The sequence below is a fragment of the Anopheles moucheti genome, chromosome 2, assembly GCF_943734755.1.
Source record: "Anopheles moucheti chromosome 2, idAnoMoucSN_F20_07, whole genome shotgun sequence".
Classification (NCBI taxonomy): domain Eukaryota; kingdom Metazoa; phylum Arthropoda; class Insecta; order Diptera; family Culicidae; genus Anopheles; species Anopheles moucheti.
Genome location: NC_069140.1, coordinates 58,322,618 through 58,344,823, shown reverse-complemented (window position 1 = coordinate 58,344,823; position 22,206 = coordinate 58,322,618). Strand labels below are relative to the sequence as shown.

The 22,206-nt window shown below is 40.2% G+C and overlaps 1 protein-coding gene across 1 annotated transcript in view; it reads left to right on the top strand.

Moving 5' to 3' along the window:
* LOC128310687 (uncharacterized) overlaps positions 1-16,406 on the top strand; it is a 99,435-nt gene extending 83,029 nt beyond the window's left edge. The window contains exon 7 of the mRNA XM_053047390.1: positions 15,414-16,406. Within this exon, the coding sequence (XP_052903350.1) occupies positions 15,414-15,550 (137 nt within the window). The 3' untranslated portion in view covers positions 15,551-16,406. The remainder of the gene's footprint in view (positions 1-15,413) is intronic.
* The last annotated feature ends 5,800 nt before the right edge of the window (positions 16,407-22,206 follow it).

Here is a 22,206-nt window from a genome sequence, read left to right as displayed (position 1 = left end):
CACATTTCGTGCCCGGACGTCTTTAATTAAAACCGGAAATGAAGCACAGCCAGGGAAAGCTTGAAACAAATTAAACTGATCGCCAGTCAAAGCGACTGCCAGCAAGGCGGCAGTTGACCGCAAGAGGCCATCAACACTTGACAGCTAATTTTTGTTCGAAGGCACCGAGTGTGAGGACGAAAGGGAATAGAACGATTGAAGTAGTACGGTTGATTCATCTTGTTGTAGCAAGCTTGCCTAGCTTGAGAGAACCAAAACCAAACAAAACCAATAAAAATACATACAAACATCCAATTCCAACACTAAACGGAAGCTCCCAATCAAAAGGGAAGAATGAATACGAGTTTTTTTCGTCCTTTATTTCGTCTGATTTCCATCCTTGTCGGTGTGCATTGCCTTTCCGGTTGGACACCGTAATATTGTGTACGGTGCAAAGGGATAGCCGAGCAGTTGGCTGAACAAATGCGAACGTATGACAACGATGTCGACGGACTTCGCTTACCAGCATGAGTGGTATCGAACCGGAAACCTCCCGATGCAGGAAGCTTCGAGCAGTGAAAGCCGTCGGAAGGGTACTTTTTTATGGAACATACTGAACGAACAAATCGAGCATGACGCCCGACGATCGATCGAGCGAAATCCGACTGTTGTGCGAAAGAACGACGGTCGATGCAAGAGTGTTGATTTGTTGCTCCCCGAAGAGATTCGAAAGGCACAGTAGAGGTAGATAGACGAAAAGATGGGACTACTGGCCGACAGGCAAATCATCGATAGAAGGAGTCGGTGCCAACGCAACATGAAAAAAATCATCCAAAGAAGGTCAATCGGAAAGATGTCGCTGGCAATGATGTGATGGAGGAAAAATTGATTGTGTCGTAAATGGAAAATTTATAAATTGTGTCTCCGGAAGTGACCTTTTCCGTATGCAAACATTTAACAAGCCGCGACATAAACAAACTTATAGAAAAAGGGACACGTGTCGTTAGAAATATTTGGACAAGACGCGAAGTTAAATTTTATGTTCATTTATTCAAACATTCGGTAGCTAAATAAATACAAAATAATTTTAATTAAGTAACGTTTAGTTAATTACATGGTATCTATCGGAAGGGGGAGCATTATATTGGGATTTTTCTAAATCTTCAAACAGCAGGGCAGTGACAGATTTCGAAATCTTGCAGTCTTGACAGTTAAATCTTGTGGTCCTGTTGTGTTTTCTCTTATGTCAACTACTTTATTTCACGCAACTCTTATAATACTGAACGTTATTTCGATACGCGTGATACCAAAGTGAAAAAGCACGGCCTCCTAGAGTCTGTTTCTATTTGTCGCTCATTGACAACGTTTTTCTTGTAAGTCGCGACTACACGTCGCGATATCTCGCGGATGCCATACATGACAGGTCCGGGCTCGAAATGTTTTCTAATCCTCTTCAGATTTCTGATGTGTGATCTGGCGTTAACCTCGTGATAAAGCAAACCCACTCCTGTCCGTCAGTTCTGAACAATGTTGGTCAATAATTAACCCAATACTTATTATTTAACGGTTCTGAAACTTGGATTACCTTTCTTCTATTATCTTTAGTGGCCTCAAGAGATCTATGCCTGTCATTTCTGAATTTGAATTTTTTTCATTTTTGAATTTAATTTTCTCGCAACTGGATAGTCAATCCTGCGTACGTTAGATCGCTCTGGGTACGGTTTGGAACCGGTGCTGTCGTGTGAAGACCGATACCGTTTCCGGACCGCCCTCGGAGGATTTCCCTTCTAGCAACTTATTTTCGTTAGCATTTTATCTTCTTTTTTCTTTTCTATTTTTTTGCTAAATACCATTTCTCAATAATTCTCCATTTCTATGACGTCGTCTAGTCCTGTTACTTGACGCCGTGCTGATGGATGGATGGACATCGATTTTTTTTTCACAACTGGTATTAATTCTATTTTTCTCTCATCTGGCGAAACATTAAAAAAGCTTACAAGTCCTTTTATTTTGTTTAGTATTTGAAAACTGCAAATGATATGGAAGAGTACAAAATTCAAAAATTGTTTAGATATTCATTAAGAACGGCCATGCCGAACAGTAGTGTTGTATCAATGTGTAATAATGTGTAATTTCATTAATTAAAATTTGATATAAGGTAGTGGAATTAGAATTAACTCATGTTCCTGTCATTTAGATCGGAAGTGCCATAATAACTTGTTCGTGTCAAAATAACAAAATTAATTGTCAATATATTTATGTTAAGGCCCAAGTTTAGTTTTTTTTCGCAATATGCAATTTTGATTAAAACAATTGTTCGGGATTTCAATAAATTATATGAAAACAATTGCGATGATATTATATCACTGTTTTATATTTTAAAAAAACTCTAATTTACGTGGAAAAAAATAAAACCTTGTTACAGTGAAGTTCGAAATGTCCGGTCCGAATGTTGACAACTCATGTTTTACCGGTCCGGCCGAAATGGCATTTTCGTGATCTTGGTATTTCTTAGCTAGCGCCTACTTAGCTAGCGCCTACTTACCTAGCGCCTTAATCGCGGTTGATTTTAGATATGTTAGTCGCCTAGGACCTTTTCTCATCCGCAGTCACTATACACTTAGAAAGGGGACGATTTTATTCTATATGCAAATGGATAAAAATTTAAATAAATGTTAACTCCAACTTTTTCTACACTGCTTTGTGGTCTTATGTAAAATGCTGTACTTTCTAACGTTCAAGATGCATCTTGAATAGTTTTCAAAACTTGTTGCACAGTTTCAAGAAAACGTTAAAGTATTGGAATTATGAACATGATAACTTTTCTATGAATTTAAATACTTTGTTTTTAAAATTATTTGTAATCATAGAATACTATATTTTTACTACAGCATAAACTCTATCATAGTCTTTTCCTACATAAAGAAAACAGTATTTTGTATCTCATCTATTCTTTAAATCATTGTATCATGTTTCTATTAAAAAAAAACATTGTATTGATAAAGGCATAAATAAATAAATACGCTCGAATGTGTGTAGGAGCATGTAAAAATATGCGTCACATCTCAGCACTTATGTACCAATTCCCACCGCAATTGAAACTTCTCCCATCAATGACCTGTTTGGACACCACAACTTTGCCTAGGATTTATTTCATGCTTCAACAGACAGCGACACAACTGCAAAACTCTTCATTCAAATCAACTACAAGCCACTTAGGGACACCGTTGCCATCTCACCCTCACAAAACCTCTTCAAATCGCCAGACCAGCTGTCCCCGTAGGAGGAAGGTTGGTTTCCCTGCCGAACGATATGAAGCTGCAGAAGAATACGTCAAAACAAGGAAGAAAAAAAAACAGAAACTTTCTCCAAATGACTCCAGCACCACACTTTCAATGGACCACTTTCTGTATTTGTATTGCGTTTACGTTTCGCCATTTTGTGTTTTTCGATGCCGTTTTTTTTTTTACATCGCTGTTTCGGAGAGACAAGCAAAAAAGGCCTGATAAAAGTCACAAAACGGCAGTTAAAAAAACAGACACCTTTTGCGTTTTCAACCGAACCCACATTAACTTTTCCAATGTGTATGTGTGTGTGTTTGTGTTTGTTCCCTTTTTGTGATCTGTTTTCTTGAATATCAGGATAACAAAAACAAGCCGTACAACGAACGGTACGAAACACACGCGACAATGACTTGGCGGAAGCCTAAGAAGCAAAGTTCAGAAAATTAATTTAAAGTTCAAATAGCTTACGTGCTCAAAGTTTGGGAGCACGATATAAATTTGATTAGGTTCCATTTCCAGCCATCCTGTCCGCTAGATAAGTGCTGAGTAGCGTTCGTGGGATAGTGGGAGGATGTGTCGGGTGCGTGTATGTGTTTGTTTTGTTTTTTACCGTTTTGTTTAGATTAAGTTTTTTTGTTTTGTTACCTTCCGTGTTGCTTTGTCAAATCGAAATACGTTTTGTTTGTTTTACTGGTATGGTTGTGTCATGTTACCGTTTGATTGAACAAAGCAACCTTAATATCCGTCCGGTGGTCACATCAACAAGCGCTGGAAGAGACAAATAGAAAACATCACAAATCAGCGCATTTTCATTTCAACAACAAGTTTAATGTTATCAGTGCCGACCAATCTAGCAGAACGAATGATTTCATTGGCTGCTTAGTTTTTTCTTTTTTTTTTCTCTCTTGTTTTACCCATCCTACCATCAAGCTAGACAGACGTCAGTTGTGAAGTGTGTGAACTAATTTTGAAAAGTTTCCAAAAAAGGACATACCAAATGACACGAAGTTTTCGGGTGTTGCTTGCTCTTAACGAAATCATTCGTGGGGAGGAAAACTTTCTTGTTCAACCACAAAAGGCAAACGGTTTGTTGACTTTTAATGTTGCGAGAATAGAGCGGAAAGTGGTATTCACCGCATCGTTCCTAGTTTAAATCACTTGCAGAGCATGAAATTTCACTCGACCATGCTGCTAATAGGTGGTAGTATTAATTGAAATTTTAAAACTGGTGTAATGAAGAGCCAATTTATCAGAAATAGGATAGATTACAGCCGTATGGTACAACGTGCTACAACGTGTCGTAAATAAATACAACTCTAATTATGCTACTGACTACCACTGTCGGCCTATCATTGCAGCAGTACACTTAAAGCTCGGTTCAATCCACAAAAAGGGTGTATTCTCTAGGTAACACTTCTAATCTACAATAATTAGCGTGTTTAAGCTACCCTTTCCAAGCGCAAACACTGTCCATTAAATCTTCCACACTAACCCTGCTCGTTCGTCGGCAGTCATTATTGTCGCACAACCCATTGGAAAGTGCATTGCTGCGACACACCATCAGGTACCTTCAGCTAATCTTATGCGGGCGAGAATGTGGATGTCACGTGTGCTACTGTTTCTTTTTGCTCCCTGGTTCCCATTTCCCACTTAATGCTCGATCGGCTAACGAACCATCGCATTGGATCCACGTATGGCAGTACGGTTCTCACCACGACGCCGGTAAGTCGCTAAAAGTCACAAGAAAGGCAAGCAACCAACAAAGCAAAAACAGGAAAACGGCAAAACAAATCGTGCAAAGCGAAAAAGAAAACAAATATTCGTAGATTTTATAACGAGAAGCAAAAACCGCGAATAAGCCAATAACGGCAGCAACACAACAGAACAACAGAAATACATATACGACCGCGTACATACAACTCGGAGCCGTACGTTGGAGCAGCGAGAGCTGTCTCGATCGCTACGCGCTGACCTGCATTCTGCTCAAACAATCTCAACAAATACACACAAGCCACACACGGAGGAGGGATGCGTTCCCGTGCAAGCTGGAAGACACTGAAAGCCAAAGCCGGTCCCGGTGCCAGTTTCTTTACTGCGGTTTTGCTACAAAAGTTTTCTTTTGCTGCACGAAGTATACTAACCCACACCATGAACGCCATGTTATACCCTAAAGGGTTTTCCACACCGTCTACTAACCCGTCTCCAGCTTTATTGGGATGTATCTTTTTTTATCCTTCCTCCCTTTGCTTGTTGTGTTTCAGCACGTATGCGGAATGCTCGTGGGTAGCGAAAGAACTTAGATTGAACTCGATTGCACTCGCACTCTTTACCGCACCGGGACACACAGCACCGTCTGTGTGCTGGCAATCGTGGGGCCAAACTCGGAACTACCGGGGTGTAAAACAATAGGGGAGGATCCATTTCGTTCTCGATTGTCGTGATCTGAATCACATACGACTTGCCAGAAGGAATTATGTGTACACACATGAGCGGAAACCCAGGATAAGGGATCTTTTGCACGTTTTTGCTACTCACGAACACATACGCCAGCGAACACCTAGAGCTAATGCCAAAGGACAATCGGTGTTCGTATGCTAAAGCAGCGCACGGAAAGCAAACGAAAATGTGGCGCTGGTACAAACAAGGGGAAACATATTCCAACGGTTTCTTATTCATTTGAGTTCCAAGACTATCCAACGATCCACCACACATTCCATTCTAAACAACAGCATCGTCATCGTATCGTTTGATTAGTTAGTCTGAACTGTTCTCATGGTAAATTTTATATCATTCATTTAAATTTTGCGCTGAATTTGTTTTTACAAACGCATATGCGTACATTTTACCGTGTTTGTACTTTAAAAATACAAAATATTTTTGCTGTCGATGTTATTCTGGATAATATGAATAATAAAGAGTAATTACTTTGTTAAATTTTAAAACCATTAAATGTACAATTTTTAATGAAGAATTATGTTTATTGTTAATAATTTGTAGTAAATTGATAACATACCTAAAATTAACTTAACCACATGTTCTTTTTTCAACGTCCTTTAAAAATCAATTTAATTTATAATGCTTTTTGGTTTGTTTTTTTTTTCTATTTTAAAATAGAACATACTTGTACTAAAACATACGGCAAGAACGAGCGCAGAGCTTTATGCAGATACTTTTCTCCCTCTTTTAATCCCATTGACTCTACAATGTAGGAAAATCAAATAAGATATATAATAACGATATTTGTCCAATTTATGGAACTTCCACTTCCGGCACTGTGTCGATCTTGGTATTGATTGTGTTTTTAATAGTCTAAATTACAATTTGACTAAATTATCACTGGAATCATTACCGCAGAAAAATGTTATATGTCATAGGCGACAGCAAAAACCCTTTTAATTTGTCAATTGTTTAACATGTAACATGCATTTGAAAGTTTAAGTACATTAAAAATATATTAGTACATTTCAAGTGCGATTTGCATTTTCAATAACGTTAATAAATCGCAAGGGCAAATGTTATGAGGGCTCATTCAATTATTACGTAACGCTGATAGGGGGGGATGGAGTTAGTACCAGCGTTACGATTTGTTACGTAGAGGAGAGAGGAGAAGGGGGGTTAACTTTTTGTTACGTAACATACAGTAAGATTCTAACTTAGTTCCGTAGTTACGTAGAGGAGAGAGGAGAAGGGGGGTTAACTTTTTGTTACGTAACATACAGTAAGATTCTAACTTAGTAACTCTAACCAGTCTCAGAATGATGCATCCACTGTCTTAAAGAACTTCACGCAATCATTAATTATGCATCAATATCATTTAGTGCTAGTACGCTTATTCACGGTACTATGATCAACTTTCAACAACTAGAACGTGTGGCATCATCATGGGAGTTGGTATGTCCGTGTTTGAACTCAGCATACCAGCTAAAATAGTTGATTTTAATGGTGCTGAATTTTACGATGCTTATCAATTCAATTTAACCATTTTTTCTCAACAAAATAATTTTTTTTTCTAACATTCTAAGTTTCTGATGTTCCATTGGATGTTTAATGATAAAAATCCTCTAAACCGCCCACGGTCGTGCGCCGTCTACTTTCAATCTATTACCATGGCATTTCTGGTGAACGCATCAGCGCCATAACTTAATTTGGGCATTCTACGCCTTCCCTGTCCATGTGGACGACCTAAAAGGACTTTACAGGCTGTATCGTTCGGTATCATTCTCATGACGTGACCATCCCACCGGAACCTGGCGAGTCTAATCCACTGTGCGACAGTAAGCTCGCCGTAGCGACTCCTCCAAAGTCCTTATACACACACACGGGTCCACACGGTCCAAAATCCTTCTGAGCGTCTTCCTGAGCGTATTGGACAAAGTCCATGTCTCAGAAGCGTATGTTAGTACTAGAGCTATATAAGTTCTATATACACCCAGCGTCGTTCAATTGAAAATTATTCACTAAATCTACTTTACCAACAAATGTAGTTATAATCCTACGTTTAGGATCAGACGTCAGACCAAGTCCTCAAGGACTTGTATACGAAACGTCTTCCAGAAATTGATATCTTTATGCAGAATCTATCCAGCCTTGGATTAGTTAACTTGGTACATGCCAATAATACCAATTATATTGATGAAAGATACGGACTGCATGAAAACAAAAATTGTCAAAAAAATATTGTATGCTTAATCGTAGCTGTATAGATTGAAGTAGGTTCTAAAATCGCTTCAAATTATTAACAACAATTTAGCAAGTCAGCCTGGCCTGAGTAGTAAATTTATTAGGCAGTTTGTCGAAAATTGACAGTTTTTGCGTTACGTAATAATTGAATGAGCCCTAAATGTAAAACAGAACAATTAAAACTCTTCAATGTAAAACATGATTTATCGAACAAGGTTTTTGAGTGTCTACGTAACAATCATTAGAAAATCTTTATTTTTGTTAAATTATCTAACATTGAACAATTGATCATATGCGATAGGTTTGGTGGCATTTACATGCAACCCAACCTATCCCTGGTTCATGTTAATTCGCTCGTTTGCATGAAAAGATACAAAAAAGCATGCTAAAACTTTGATTGTAATGATTCTAATCAACACTCCGAGCGTCTATTCAAACGCCGTCATCATCGCCGTTAAACCATAATAGTTGCAATTTCGGCACATTTAATTAATGTGCAAATGGGAGAGCCGCGCTTCTGTTGCTCTATTACCCGGACGGTTAAAGCGACTGGCATGTTACGTGCAGCTGCTGTTCACCCGGTGTACCCGGTATGTTCATTTGCACCTACCAGCGGCGAGAAGTTCTTCAGAACCGAGGACAAAGTCCAGTGCCGCCACGCTTATGAAAACAAAGTGAACAAAGCTGTACCATGGGTATTATCCCTGGGCGCAGAAAGAGCGGCTCCCGGCAGCGGGATGCAGTCCGAACCAGACCGCTGCTTCAGTCGGAAATTGCCAACGCCTCCAATAAATAACCTGCTTACATGCCCCACATGCCATTGCGGTGGAATTGCACTGGATTCTACCGAGTGCGGCATCGAACACCGGGCCTATAATCATGTACCTGTCCCTAGTTTGGAATGTCCTCCCGCTTGTCCACCACACACGCTACCGGCTTTAAACTCCCAGCGGAAAGTTCGCTGGCGGTAACAGGGTGGATAATTTCCATTATAAATGGCCCCCAATGACCGACTGTGCAGCTCTCCTCACCTTCGGTTTTCCGTTTCCAGTTCCGTAGCGTATTATGCGTCGTTGCAATCCCTGGCAGCCGCACACACTCGTGCACGTCGTGCTGGCACACCGACAGAATTGGTGTTGTAGCAACCTCCCCTGCTATCCCAAAAGCGATTGCAATGTTCCTACCACCCTACCTGCCTGGTTCGGGACACGTTGCCACCATGACCATGCCGGTACACCAGTGTGATGATCATGAACCATACCGTCGGAAATCTTTCCCTCGTCCACTTTCCCGCACTGCAGCGGGAACCAACTTTCATGTAAAGCCCATTTAAACATAATTAGAACTATTTCGATGATGAGCAATAAATTGTTCTTGTTAACTTTAATTAAATGAAGCTATTATGCTCCATGCATGTGCCTTTTTGCCTACCGAACCGTTGAACCCGCACCCGCACTGACACTGTCCATCGACGTAGACGATCCGTAGGGCCTAATGTAAGCCCATGTGTCGTCGCCAAGTCACGTGCCACAGACACAATGTTCATGTCAGTCAAAAGGTTTATTATTCTTCTTTGCCGTTATGGTCATCGGCATGCATTCCATGGCTAATGCATTTTACAACGAAGACTAAGAATCTCTTCTAAATTTCATGACAATCGATGTGCTTCGTGATTGACTATTTTCCTGCTGTGCTTAGAGTTACGATTGACTATGAATCGATACATGTGATTTAGAAAATCGATTGAACATTTTCGGTAGTACACCACAATTCATAGGAATTTGTTTTTCACGCTGAACTTTAAAAAACGGACACAGGTGACCGCAGCATACAACAGTTCCAAAACGAGGAACAACGACAGCTGGAGTGAGTAATAGATTTAATTATCGTTAACACTCCTTCGCGCTCAAGTTAGCTCTCCATGCATTTGCCGGTGGCCAACGTAACCATCCCGTGAGAAATTGTGTCGATCCGCCGCCCGGTAAGCTCAGTTCGACGAGTTGCCTGTAGTTTGTTGTTTCACCATCTCCTTGCTGTTCCAGTACGGGTACACAAGGGTTTCCTGCAGCGATGTTGGCACACCGGTATCTCTACGGAACCATCAACCAAGTGCACTTGTTGCTGCACTTCATTGTGCAGGGTGTTTGTCTTCAGGTTCTTCCTATCATCTCTCCGACCCGAGACCCGCACCGGCCGTGCTCTTGGTCGGTTGTTAGTTATTGAAAATGAATTGGATTAACGCTTGGCTGAGCAGGATTATAAATCACTTCCGGTTTGTTGAGCAGCGAAAAACACTGCATTTCACGCTCGAGCCCTGGTGTCTTCGGGGGTGGGCACCCCCCAGAAGAAGAAGAAGAAGAAGAAGGGCCCGGTGCTTTGCCGCTTCATTCCGGCCGACCGATCCCACTTGCATCCGGATGGGTGCGGATGAATCAAGAAGCAAACCGTTTACATGTTTTGTTCTCCTTTGGATTAAGCCCTCGTTGCCCGAGTGCCGGTTAGCATGCAGTGCATAGCACCCAGGCAATGGCTGCAACGTGTAGGTACAATGCCGGCAGTAGTAGTTTTAATTAAATTTTAGTAATCGTTCTGGTGGCGCTGGATAAAACAGCATGATCTGTTTCTCCATTTTTTTTTGTTTTCTGTGCATCTTCTCTTCACTTCTCTTCGATGCTGTAAACAGGTTCTGATAAGCTATCCGTTCTTTGGTTTTCTAAAACAATTCGTGAATCGAAAGCTAACAAATGTGCAATCCTTCTCGGAACAAAAAAACGTTGGCACATTTGCGCAACTGAAAGGTTTTCCTTCATGAAACGTTTCACCAGTGTTTGTGTTATTTGCTGTGTCTGATGCTTGTGAAATGCATTGATAACACTGTTAGTGCAACAATTTCAGCTCTGTTCATTGCATTTCGTTGAGATTGATTTTATCAAATCTCTTGATCGGTTATATAGTGAGTGAAACTACCAGGTGTATACTAAATCCAGCTAACCTCTCCATGGCCGAAATCTGTTCAGAATGTTCCACATACAGCATTAATGTCACCTCTAACCAATAACATTTAAGCGTATTTTATGCATTTGGTGTAATTCATTTTATATGTACTTAAGTGACTCTTACATTTCGGTACTTTACTTAAGATTTTAAATTATGTTCCGCGTAAACTCACTAATTCAAGACTCAAGTTATATAATTTGACGTATTGAAAATGTAAATCAATTGTTAAACATCCGCTTTTTGAACAGAAGAATGCTTATAACAACGATAAATTAATAAATGTATCATTTGCAATCATCGCAAGTATTAATCCAGGATATACGATGAAGGGAGACAGAAGTATCCATGTTTCAGATATTAGCTTGTTTCCTGCTGCCTCAATGATAATTCCTCATTTTACCCTGCAAACCGGCATCTCTCACACATTGTTCGTGTCATTTCCGTTTTCTTCTGCTCAAAAACGCCAAGAATAAATAAACGAACGATCTAGCAATCGGACAGATTGTTTATCGTATCTTGCCGTAGCAGTGCGATACGGAGTGTTTTCTGTTGGTAGAAGGATTTGTTTCGCAATGTATTGAACACTTCCGGGTGTGTATTGCCGCGCCACACCACTTCCACGCGCCATGAATGGTGCGCGTTCGTTCAGGCGCCGACTTGTTCGTAAGTGTATCGTGGCGCCGATTCCGGAACAAGTTCGTCGTACGGAACAACCTAAAAATCGAAACCGTGACACACCAAAATTCTGCTCATTGTTTTATCCTTTATTTTCTTGATCTGTTCTCTCTTCCATTGAAGCGATGCAAACCGTACGGTTTTATGCTAGTGCCGTCGCAACTACAACAACCACCACACCGATGTCAACGGGTGGTGGTACCGCGCTGTTGATTGATAGTGATCATTATGCTTTTTAATAGCAAATAGACGAAAGTTTCTCAACCCTACCTATTTGCTGCTTATTTTCATTTTCGTCTCATCCTTTTCGTGCTGGGCTCACGTGCTCTTGTGCTCGGGGGGTTTTTTTTGTGCCTTCCGGTGTGAAATTTCACTTCGCGTCTTTATCTGACACTTCTTCTTCGGCCAAACGGCCATCGTTGAACCAACGAACTAACTTTCACCCGTGAAAGAAACTTTTAACCATTTTCAATCCTCTCTTCAGTGATGGTGATTGCACAGTGATGACGACAGCAGCGCTACTAACGGAGCTCGGTAAACTGGCCATGGTTATGGTTACTTCACGCTACTCAAACTCTGAACAAAAAAAAATCTCTAGCACGGACATAAAAAATAACGGTCAATTAAATTTAATTAAAGATGCTTTTGCCCCGGAAGATTAACTTGATTTTATGGGTTTAATATTAACTTAGGACGATGGGGATCATTTTTGGCCAGGATTCGCTTCCTCACCCGAGTGAAGTACGATAGGGGAAAGGCGAAGAAGATTCATTTGACAACCGCTTAGTCGGTGTATTCACACTGTTCTAAATATTGCTATCATGTGACAAAATCATGTTTTTTAGCTTATTGGTTACGATTTCGTCGTAAAAGTATATCGTGTGCCGGTTCACCTGTTCACTTCGCATACAACGAGTACAGACGAATGATCTATTGTATCTGTATTTGTTGCGTTATATATTAGTTTGTTTTATATTTTACAGAATTTTCACTTTTCACATTTTCAGTAGAATAATCATTATCAATATTACCAGGGAATAGTTCTGCGTTGTTTTATCTTTTGTAGCCATGCTGTTATGCACAAACACAATTTGATATGATTATCAGTTAACTCGTAAAAATCAGTACGTAATCAATGCCTCCACTCCTTTCTTTCAAAACTTCAAAACTTTATTCCAACCGAGGAAGCGAAGCGTAGAATTTTGACATGGTGGATAGGCCGATTTGACGTTTAAATTATCTTCTCCCCTTTTGGGGAAGGAAACAACGTCAAATAACAGTACTGTGCTGGACACTCAACAGTAGCTGTCACCGTAAATCGCAGCAACCACTGATGATAAAGATCAATGGCAGGCAACGTTGCTAGGCCGAAGTATTAGTCAAGGCCAGTCGTGTCCGAGTAACTGCAATTTCTGAGAAGAAGTGGCTTAAAATCTATTGAATAGATACTATACATCTGATTAAAGATGACGTTTGACCGTGGCCATCAATTCTCTAACCTCAAAAGCATGATCCGATTCAACCTATACAAGAACATTATGTGTCAATATTCAAAAATGACTAAAATCAAATTAAGGGGCGATCCTGCTTGGAATCAATAATTCGAAGCCTGGCATTGTCGAAAGCGGTTTTATCAACAAATTAAGCTGTTAAATAATTCTAATTATATTCTGAATAAAATGTTGAGATATTTTTTTTAATTCGTAAGTGATACCCTAATCGTAAAAATGGCGGAAGATGTTTGCTATTACAACCGGTTGCAGGATCATGTAAATTATCTATCGCTTTGCCTGTTGATGCTAGAAAGAATTAAACCATTTATTTTAATGGTTTGCATACGAATATATTTCATAGAGATAAATAGCCCCTTTTATATAATAGTTTCTACATGCTACTTGATATTCCAATAGTTGATCTGTTCGCTCAGCGACAGTCGGCTTTTGTTAAGGTTCGGGACAGCTACATTGCATTACAAAATTAACGTATATTAACAAAACATTTCTAAAAACAATGCTCACTCATTCCTATCAAAAGCAAACGCTATTGAAAAAAATATATTGTAAAGTTGTGTCAATAAACTGGTACCGAAAGACAAAACCTGTAGAATTCTGTGATGCTTGTTACACGGAGAGATCCCGACTGTAGCTTTACGAGAAGTCGATTGATAAAAATAATTCAACTGTATACGCATATGACGAATCGCGATATAGTACAGCTTTTATTTGTTGATAAATAATACAGTTTTGAAAAAAAAATTGTCTTTCATTTAATAGTACAATTGTTCAACTGAGCCTCGTAAGGCATTGTACTTATAATAAGGTTCCACTTTTAGCAATACGGCCTGGTCGTTCCTGAATCAATAAAAAAAAGGTTGCACTTTTATCCTGTCTATTGCAAATCCATCTACTGAATGTCTTGAGTGTTTTTTTCAATTAAAAATACGGTAAAGATACGGTAATTTCAAGAAAACATCGCGTAGGAATAAAATGTCATGAAATATGATTTCAGCAAAAAAGGATCACACTGTCCGGCGAAAGATAGCTGAAATGTTCAATAGAATTGAAACTGTGCTGTAAAGTTGGGTTAGACAAATGCCTTCAACAACCCCCCTCGGTTGACGGAAACTCCAGTAAACACAGGTTATGGACTGGTGGGGACAGCGTGCAAGCGAATGCTCTTCAACAAATCAGAAACTCAAATGCTCCAGCTGTGCACGCACCGTATGTGGGCTACCTTACCTTAAAGCACGATCATTTGATGTGTTTATGTTAGCATGTGTCTGCATCATGCAGACGGAAGTTCGTAAGATACAGTATCGAAGATTCCGTCCGTCATCTTTTCAATACAATGGACGTGAAGCACATTGTTGTGGCATGCATCAAAACGATTTCCTCCATCAAAATGGACTACGGTCTACGGGCAATACCATCACATCATGAGATAGGAGCATGCAAGACGTATTTACTTTCCACTTACGAATAGCTGTGAGGGCTCCCACGGTTGGAATAATCTCATAGTGGTTCAGTTGCGTAGTGTTACTTACTACCTTCCAGGCACTGTCGCTCACGAACGACTGGGGCACAGGAATGTTATGCTGTAAACGAGCCCCGAGCAAGTCGTACGCCAAAGTTACCATCATTTAACAAGATTCAGCAAGTTTAGCATAAAATTATTGTACTAATCTCCGGGGATTTATGGCGATTTGTTGAAATAGTATATCCATTCCTTAGAGTTGCCGCAAATGGAAGGATCCCTTTCGGCCGTGAGCCGTTGTGGCTCCAGAGACTAAACCTCGAGCATGGGAGAAAAACATCTAGCGGAAAATTGCATCCATTTTCGCAAAGTATTTCCCCTTTCGTTTAGCTCAGTTGTGCTTCTCGGGGGTTGGGTTGAAACGTATAACTATTTACAGGCAGGAACGAACGCTAAATTTATTACCAAAGGAATGTGGTAAATGTGGTCGAACGAGGTGGCGAACAAAGCATGCTCGTGAATTAGATGGTCGGAATGGGGGTGAATCCTTCGTTTCACCCCAAAATGAGACCTTGATGGAGCCAGTAATAGTGAGAACGATGTATTGCCTTTTGAAAAAAAGCAGAGACAGGACATTAACCACAATTTTTTTGTTTATATATTAATAATATGAAACAATATATTTGATTACTATTTGTTTCTTTATTGATTTATTTTAATTAAATGTGTAATCCTTATTGCACTGCAACGTTAATCATCCTACCGATCTGCATCTAATGTATGGATAGTAAAACGATTTCATTCTTTACCTTCACTCGTTCGCAGTTACATCCCCAAATGGTGCCGCAACGCTAACCGGATGCATAGAAACTCGACGGCAACAGCTTTTCCTGACCATCACGGGCATCCTTGTGATACTGACCGTAATACACTCGTTCCGGCCGGACTCGCTGATCCGATAGCTTTCACCGCTTACCCCAGCGTAATTCCACAGCGAGAGAACTGCAACCTGTGCACGAATGTGTCGGTGTGAATGAGAAATTTAGAATGTCCGTGTGTGAACCCTAGTGAAAATGTCCACCGACGATGTGCATTGCACTTCCGGATCAGCTTGCTACGTACTTCTCAAACTAACTCCAAACTGAGAAACTTAGCAGATCGCCCGTACCCGTGTGAGTTGGCCACAAATCGCCATGGAATTCTGTGTTTCGCACTGCCCAAAAAGCGAACGGAATTCGTAAAGAAGAAGGAATAGATCGTGGAAGGGAGTCTACATTCCGGTAGCAAGAGCAAGATGACGTTTTACTCGAATCGGTCCGCGCTACAAATACTTCAATGGTGACGAAGAAAAAAACATACTGATAGAAACAGTTTCTGAAACAGCGGTAAAGCGCAATGTAGTAAAGCAAATAATCAAGAATAATGTGAGTTTAAGTGTGTTACGAACGTAAGGAGTAGGTTTAAGCCGAAGCTAAAGAAGCAACTAATCCTTAACAGCACCAAGGTGCAAAGGTGAAAAATCAAACATTAACGTCTGACCGGGGTTGTAATTAAGGGTACTGAATGGAACGTATGAATGCATGTATCGTTTGGTGAAGGGTTACGTGTAGGAAATCAATTAGCAGTAATCTAGCTGAAAACTAGCGCAAAAACAGAAACAGGCAGTAAATAAAGAAAATACGACAACCTTTCGTACGAGATTTACAAAGCAGTAGAAACAGGCCACACGACCAGAATGGAAGGACACAATTAGGCATGCTGGGGCGCAGCACACGGGCCACTCGTACCGGGGAGTGGGAATTTTCACTTATTGTTAAAATTATTATTACGTTAAACACAGATGAGTTGTGAATTTTACACTCTCAACCATTGGTGCATTGGTGCGGTACACCAGTAGTTGTGAATTATTTAGGCAGCGCTAGGAGCCGTGGTGAATTATTTAGCAAAACCAAAGCAAAAAACAACTGCATGTAGCGATGCAACAATGCAGAGGTGAGTGAGAAAATTGTAAAAAAGTATATTAAGCGCACTGTAGGAGAGCTTGGGGTGGTGTGAAATCAAACAGGTACCAAACAACAGCGGACCGGTCGGAACCGTGTTCCACCTTACGACGTCGAGATGATTCACTCGGAAAATGCTCCTTTTCCAGTTCGCCTAGCAACAACAAAAACTTACATAATTAGATTACGTTCGTGTGCGCGGTACATTCGGCACAAGGGTACACAAGCAAAGCCAAAGCAAAACAAAACATTGATGTACAGGTAACGTTGCCCCCGAAAGGTGAACCGAGGAACGTGCAGCTCCATGATGCGGGGGCTAAACAAACTTGAAGGTCTACAAAATTAGGTAAAAATTCAAACAGCAGTAGCGCAGTTGTGCGCACGAAAAATCATCAGCAGCTCCGTAAACAGGTTAAAATGTAAGCAAAACTTGGTGGTCTGAAGAAATTGTTTGGGTCCTTCCAGGGTGTGCATAATGTTAAACACTCTCGTGTAAACACACACACACACACACATTCACACACATATACACACAAGGCCATAAATGAGCACTTGTACACTGATAAGCCACCTTATCCTCGACACTTCAATATACACAGTGTGCAAGCCTACATTGTGCACTATCGCTCATAGGCGACACACCACAAAGCAAAGGCAGCGGATGATAGTAACCATCTCAAAGGTAGTTAAGGTGAAAAGAAAGCCGACAGACATGCGGAAGCGGATAGGAAACCATATTGCAATATCTACTGCTGTACGTCGGAAGGCGCTTCATCGTGCGTCACTTAATTATCAACGCACGAGCGATGTACGGTCAGGTAGTTCGGGCCACCAGCTACCAACCAAAGCAAGCCACACAAAGCCAACTCCTTGCTAGTAATTGGCTCCAGGCATTCGGGGTCGAGTTGGGTGAGAATTTCTCCCCCACATTTGGGTAGGTAAGGCAATGGGCACTAATGCTGGGAAATGATGCTGAAGGAAAGGTATAAGGAAGTAATTGAAAGTCTTGATGCTTGACGCTTGCAACTAGCTTCATTGCAATATTCCACATATTGGGTTATTGAACGTTCGTGTACTCCACTGAGATATTTTTCACTCCTTGTTATACATCACTTCACTTTCACTACATCACACAGGCTTTTGCTACCATTATGTTACTATTTTATCTTAACGTATTGCACTCCTTTTCTATAGGTTATTAAATAATTTATCACATTTATCGATAAATAGTTGGTTACAACATCAGAACAATGGGTTGAACAAAAGTTTATGAAAGTCGTTTTATAATTTCTGTTTATTATTATTTTATGATTATTTTTTTAACGCTAGCGTTAACATTACGAATTCAAAGTTAAAGGTGTTTTCCACAATATTTAGACAGCTATACTGTTTTGCTTGTTTATTCATTTATTTGTTTACAAGTTATATAAATTATAATTCTATATGCAGTAAGCAAAAGCCATGGCAAACGAGCTGAAAAAATGTACAATGCTAAACCGTTTCAACAATTACCAACGGGGCTAAGAAAAACATGAAAACGGAAACAAACAACAAGAAACCAAACTACAGAACCCGAAAGCGATCAAAAGAATCCCAAAAGTTGATAACAAAACTCAACTTGAACAAACATGTAAACAAAACAAGACATTAAGAAAAACTGTCATAACTCATTCGCGCAAGAATTGCAAGTCCTTTCTTGGCTAGGCTTCTCATGGAAGTGCAAAAAAAAAAATATATATATATATACACACACACATACACACAACAACGACAAACCCGAAATGGAAGCTGAACAAAGATGATGGCTGCAAAATAAAAGTGTTTATGATTTTGAATTGGAGTGATTTTGCCGATGAATGAAAGCATGCAGGTAGGGAAGGTTTTGTGCTGGGTTTGCACACAAAGATGTATCAAAAAAAGGGTCACACAAAGAAATCCGAAATAAGAATAATGGCTCGCAGCTGAGTGGCGAAAAATAATGCCACATTTTTTAAAACGAGCTACGGCTGGCTGCGTGACAACGCGAGGTACTGGGTCGAACAGTGTTTTGCGTTGCTTGCCTATGTTGTGTGGAAAACGATCGGAAAGTGTAAAACTTTTTCCTTTCTTTCAAAACTCTCACTCCAGCCGCGTGTCGCGATGGCCGGAAGCGGGGCACGATGGACATATTGCTGTAACCGTAAATCCGTAAATCATTCCTAAAAATACACGAAAACCCTTCACGGAAAGCTAAAAACGCACCTGGGAGCGTGGCGGAGTGCACGGGGGTACCCGGCTCGGCAGAACGGGGGTTTCGAAAAGTATCACGAAACAACACCCTCCGCCAACGCGGCTTTTCCGATGGAGCATAACGCCTGCTAGAACGCCTGTTGACCGAAACTGAACCGCGCGAAGAATTCGTAACGCGGAAATAACAAGCGCACGTATTGTGGCGTGGAGTGGACTGCCCGTCCAAAACGGAAATCGGCTTGGGGAAAGTTTTTCCCTCCATTTGGTGCTTTTCATACCCACACGCATATGATGACAAACGGGTGCGGCCAGGTTGACTTAACGTTTGGGTTCCGGCTGGGTGGGTACAAGCGAGGTGGTTTTCTCGCGAACCCATTAAGCGCTCATCTTGATGGTGATTTTCATCTCCCTTTTTTCATTCGATTTCGAAAAGAAGCTTATAAAACTAACCGAGGTACATTTATGGAAAAATAAATAAATCCAAAGTAATGCATCCTAGCGATATCCTTGCTGAGGTTCCTACTTTCATTTACACATGAATGTTGCATATTACAAAACCTGTCCCTTAACATACAACTAACGAGTAGAAGTTTTCATCATATTGGAAAAATCCTTTGTCTATGAAGGTATGTGAGAGCACTGGAACTGCCAATGTTTTGTATAGTAGCTTACATCACTTCGAGAAAGTTCGGTTTGGGGAAGTCAGCTTTATTCACGTTTAGACCTCTACTGTGCCGTCATCCCTGCACAAATCGACACTTCATGGTAGTGTCGTGACGGTAATAGTGTTACCAACATTTTGATTTCTCCACGTACATCTCCCACAGGTAATTCCCGTCCTCCTGTACAATCCCTTGGTAAAGATATGCTGCATAGTACAACCCTAAACAAATGGTGTTTATGACCGCAACGTATGTCAGAATGGTAATTTATAGAAAATATTCCACGAAGTTTTCACTACAAAAAACATGACTACCAACCAGCACCACGAGATTGAAAAGAAGGTTCCCTTGGCAACCCGTCCTCGGAAGAGCGTTCGTAATTTTGCATCCACCGTCGTCTGAGATGTGACGTTGCCCTTAGTAATTCCAACTAGTTTTGGTAAACCTGACCGAGATTTCTAAAAATTTCATAACATAACTCTTACTCTGTCGTATGCGGTGTCATCGGTACAGAAGCATAGGTACGGATAGAGGTGCTCTGTTCTGTTTTCTACTCCGGCGCCTGCTGCGCACAGAGAAGATCCGAATAATAATGCTGTTATGTACAATATTTTTTTTCTCTTAACAACAGGACAAGTCGATCTTTAAGTGATCAATCCCGGAGTTAACACTGAATTCAACACCGGTTTCGACTTACAAACAATTATAAAACGAGCTTTCCCCCGTATTCATAGTCGTTTTCCTCGCATTATTCTACATGTTTTCATGGATTTTTGCACAGTTAATGAATCTTTGAGAAATTTTAACAAACACATCGAAAAAATATTCCCAATTTTTACAGAGATTTTTACAGTTTACAGTTTACAGTATTGTTTCAGAAAAAGTTTGTATTTTCCGTATTTTTAATTGAGGGATTTTCGCAGTTTTCATTGCTTTTTGAGGAATTTTGCTATAAGTTTTCATGAGATTCATACAGCCAAAAGATGAACACTGCTGATCAAAATGTACATTGGTACATACGGGGTTTCGTAAAAGTTGTCCTTAAGTTTACAAACATGTTTTAGATTTTTCCACACTTTTTCTTAATTTTTCAAAAGTACTATATGAAATTCCCTAGTTTACATCGACTGTGTCTGGAGTTTTCCATTTATTTTTCACAACTTTTAATGAATTTTGTTTTGTTTTTGGTTGGTTGGTTGGTTGGTTGATTGGTTGTTCATCATGACATGATAAGTCCTCGATTGTTATCTTCGTTTCATCTACACGGGGTTATTCTTATCGTAAGTAGGTTCATCCCTTGAAACATTCAGTCAGGAGTCATTCAGTCCAGGAATTGTGTCTCAAAACATTGTTTGTATGTTTGTACTGGTTTGTTTATTATTTGTAGATGCCACTTCGCGCTGTTGTTAGAGCAACATCATCGAGGAAGTGCTTGCGATCTTTAATTTTTTAATCGATTCTATGATGCATAGTATAGGGCATCTTCAGAATCTTCAAAGAAACACGTATTGCTTTATTATGTACAACTTCGCAGGACATTATTTGTACTTAAACTGTATGATCCTTTCAACTCAATTTGCTCAACTTATTACTCAACTTCTTCTGATACTTTAAAACATAGGTATAGTTTAGTTATGTTATGGAATGAATAACAGTTTTAATTTCACAGGCAATAAGAATAAACATAAGCCTAATTGTAATTGAGGATTCATTAATCATTGGGGATTTATCCATCTCTGAGGATGTGTCTTTAGCGCTTTGTTGTGGAGATCCTACCTCGTAACACAGGAAACCTTCAGACATGAAATAATTCCCACAATACAATAGAATAAGCAATTGCAAATGTAAAATAGAAATAGTAATGTATAGGAATAGCAGTGGAGGATCAATCCCCTTGGAGGCCCAGGGCGGAATTTTTAAAGCGGGGCCTTTAATTTTGCTACGGCATTATCGGTGTTAGGGAGATGTATTTCAAACATGATGTAACAACACCAGCAAAGTCTCGGAAAGAAAGCTCCCTTGCGTACATCTCAGAGTTCTGTTGCGTAGCCCTGTAAACGGGCCTAGTAAGCTACTCTATATATATAAACGTTTGTATGCGCTAAGGAGAACCATAACGCCACTACTTGGATCACATTTTCTACGATTTACGTACATTTACGATTCCTGATTAGTCCAGCGCCTGCTACGATTTTTCGCCTAAGGTACAGTTTTCAATCGGTTTACTTTACGGAAACAATCAGAGAAATTTCTTAGAAACCTGTTTCGCTCATGTTGAAGATTTAGGCGATGAACAACACAATTGTTTTCAGATTTGCGTAATCAGGAAAGCATGCTTTTCAAGAGGTGACACCTGCAGTGTGGAATAAATTTGCCCATCACTATTGCTATTGCATACTACCAAACCCGTGAGAGCGATCGCTAGTGTACGGAAGATGGATGAAACGGAAAGCATCTTTCATCTCGCTCAAACTTTCCATTAGCTGGTATGAAATTCCATACAAAACCAGCTGTTTTCAGATTGCCGATACCAGGAAAGCATCCACGGAAGAGGTAGCACATAGTACAGCAATTTTGCTTGAAAACCGCCGAAAGGTATGCAATGTTTAAACACTAACTTTGCAACCAACTTGCAACGCAATGCGCCGTAAGGTATGCAATGTTTGTATGCAAGTTTGTATGCAAGAACTTGCATGCAAGTTTGCATGCAAGAACTTGCATGCAAAC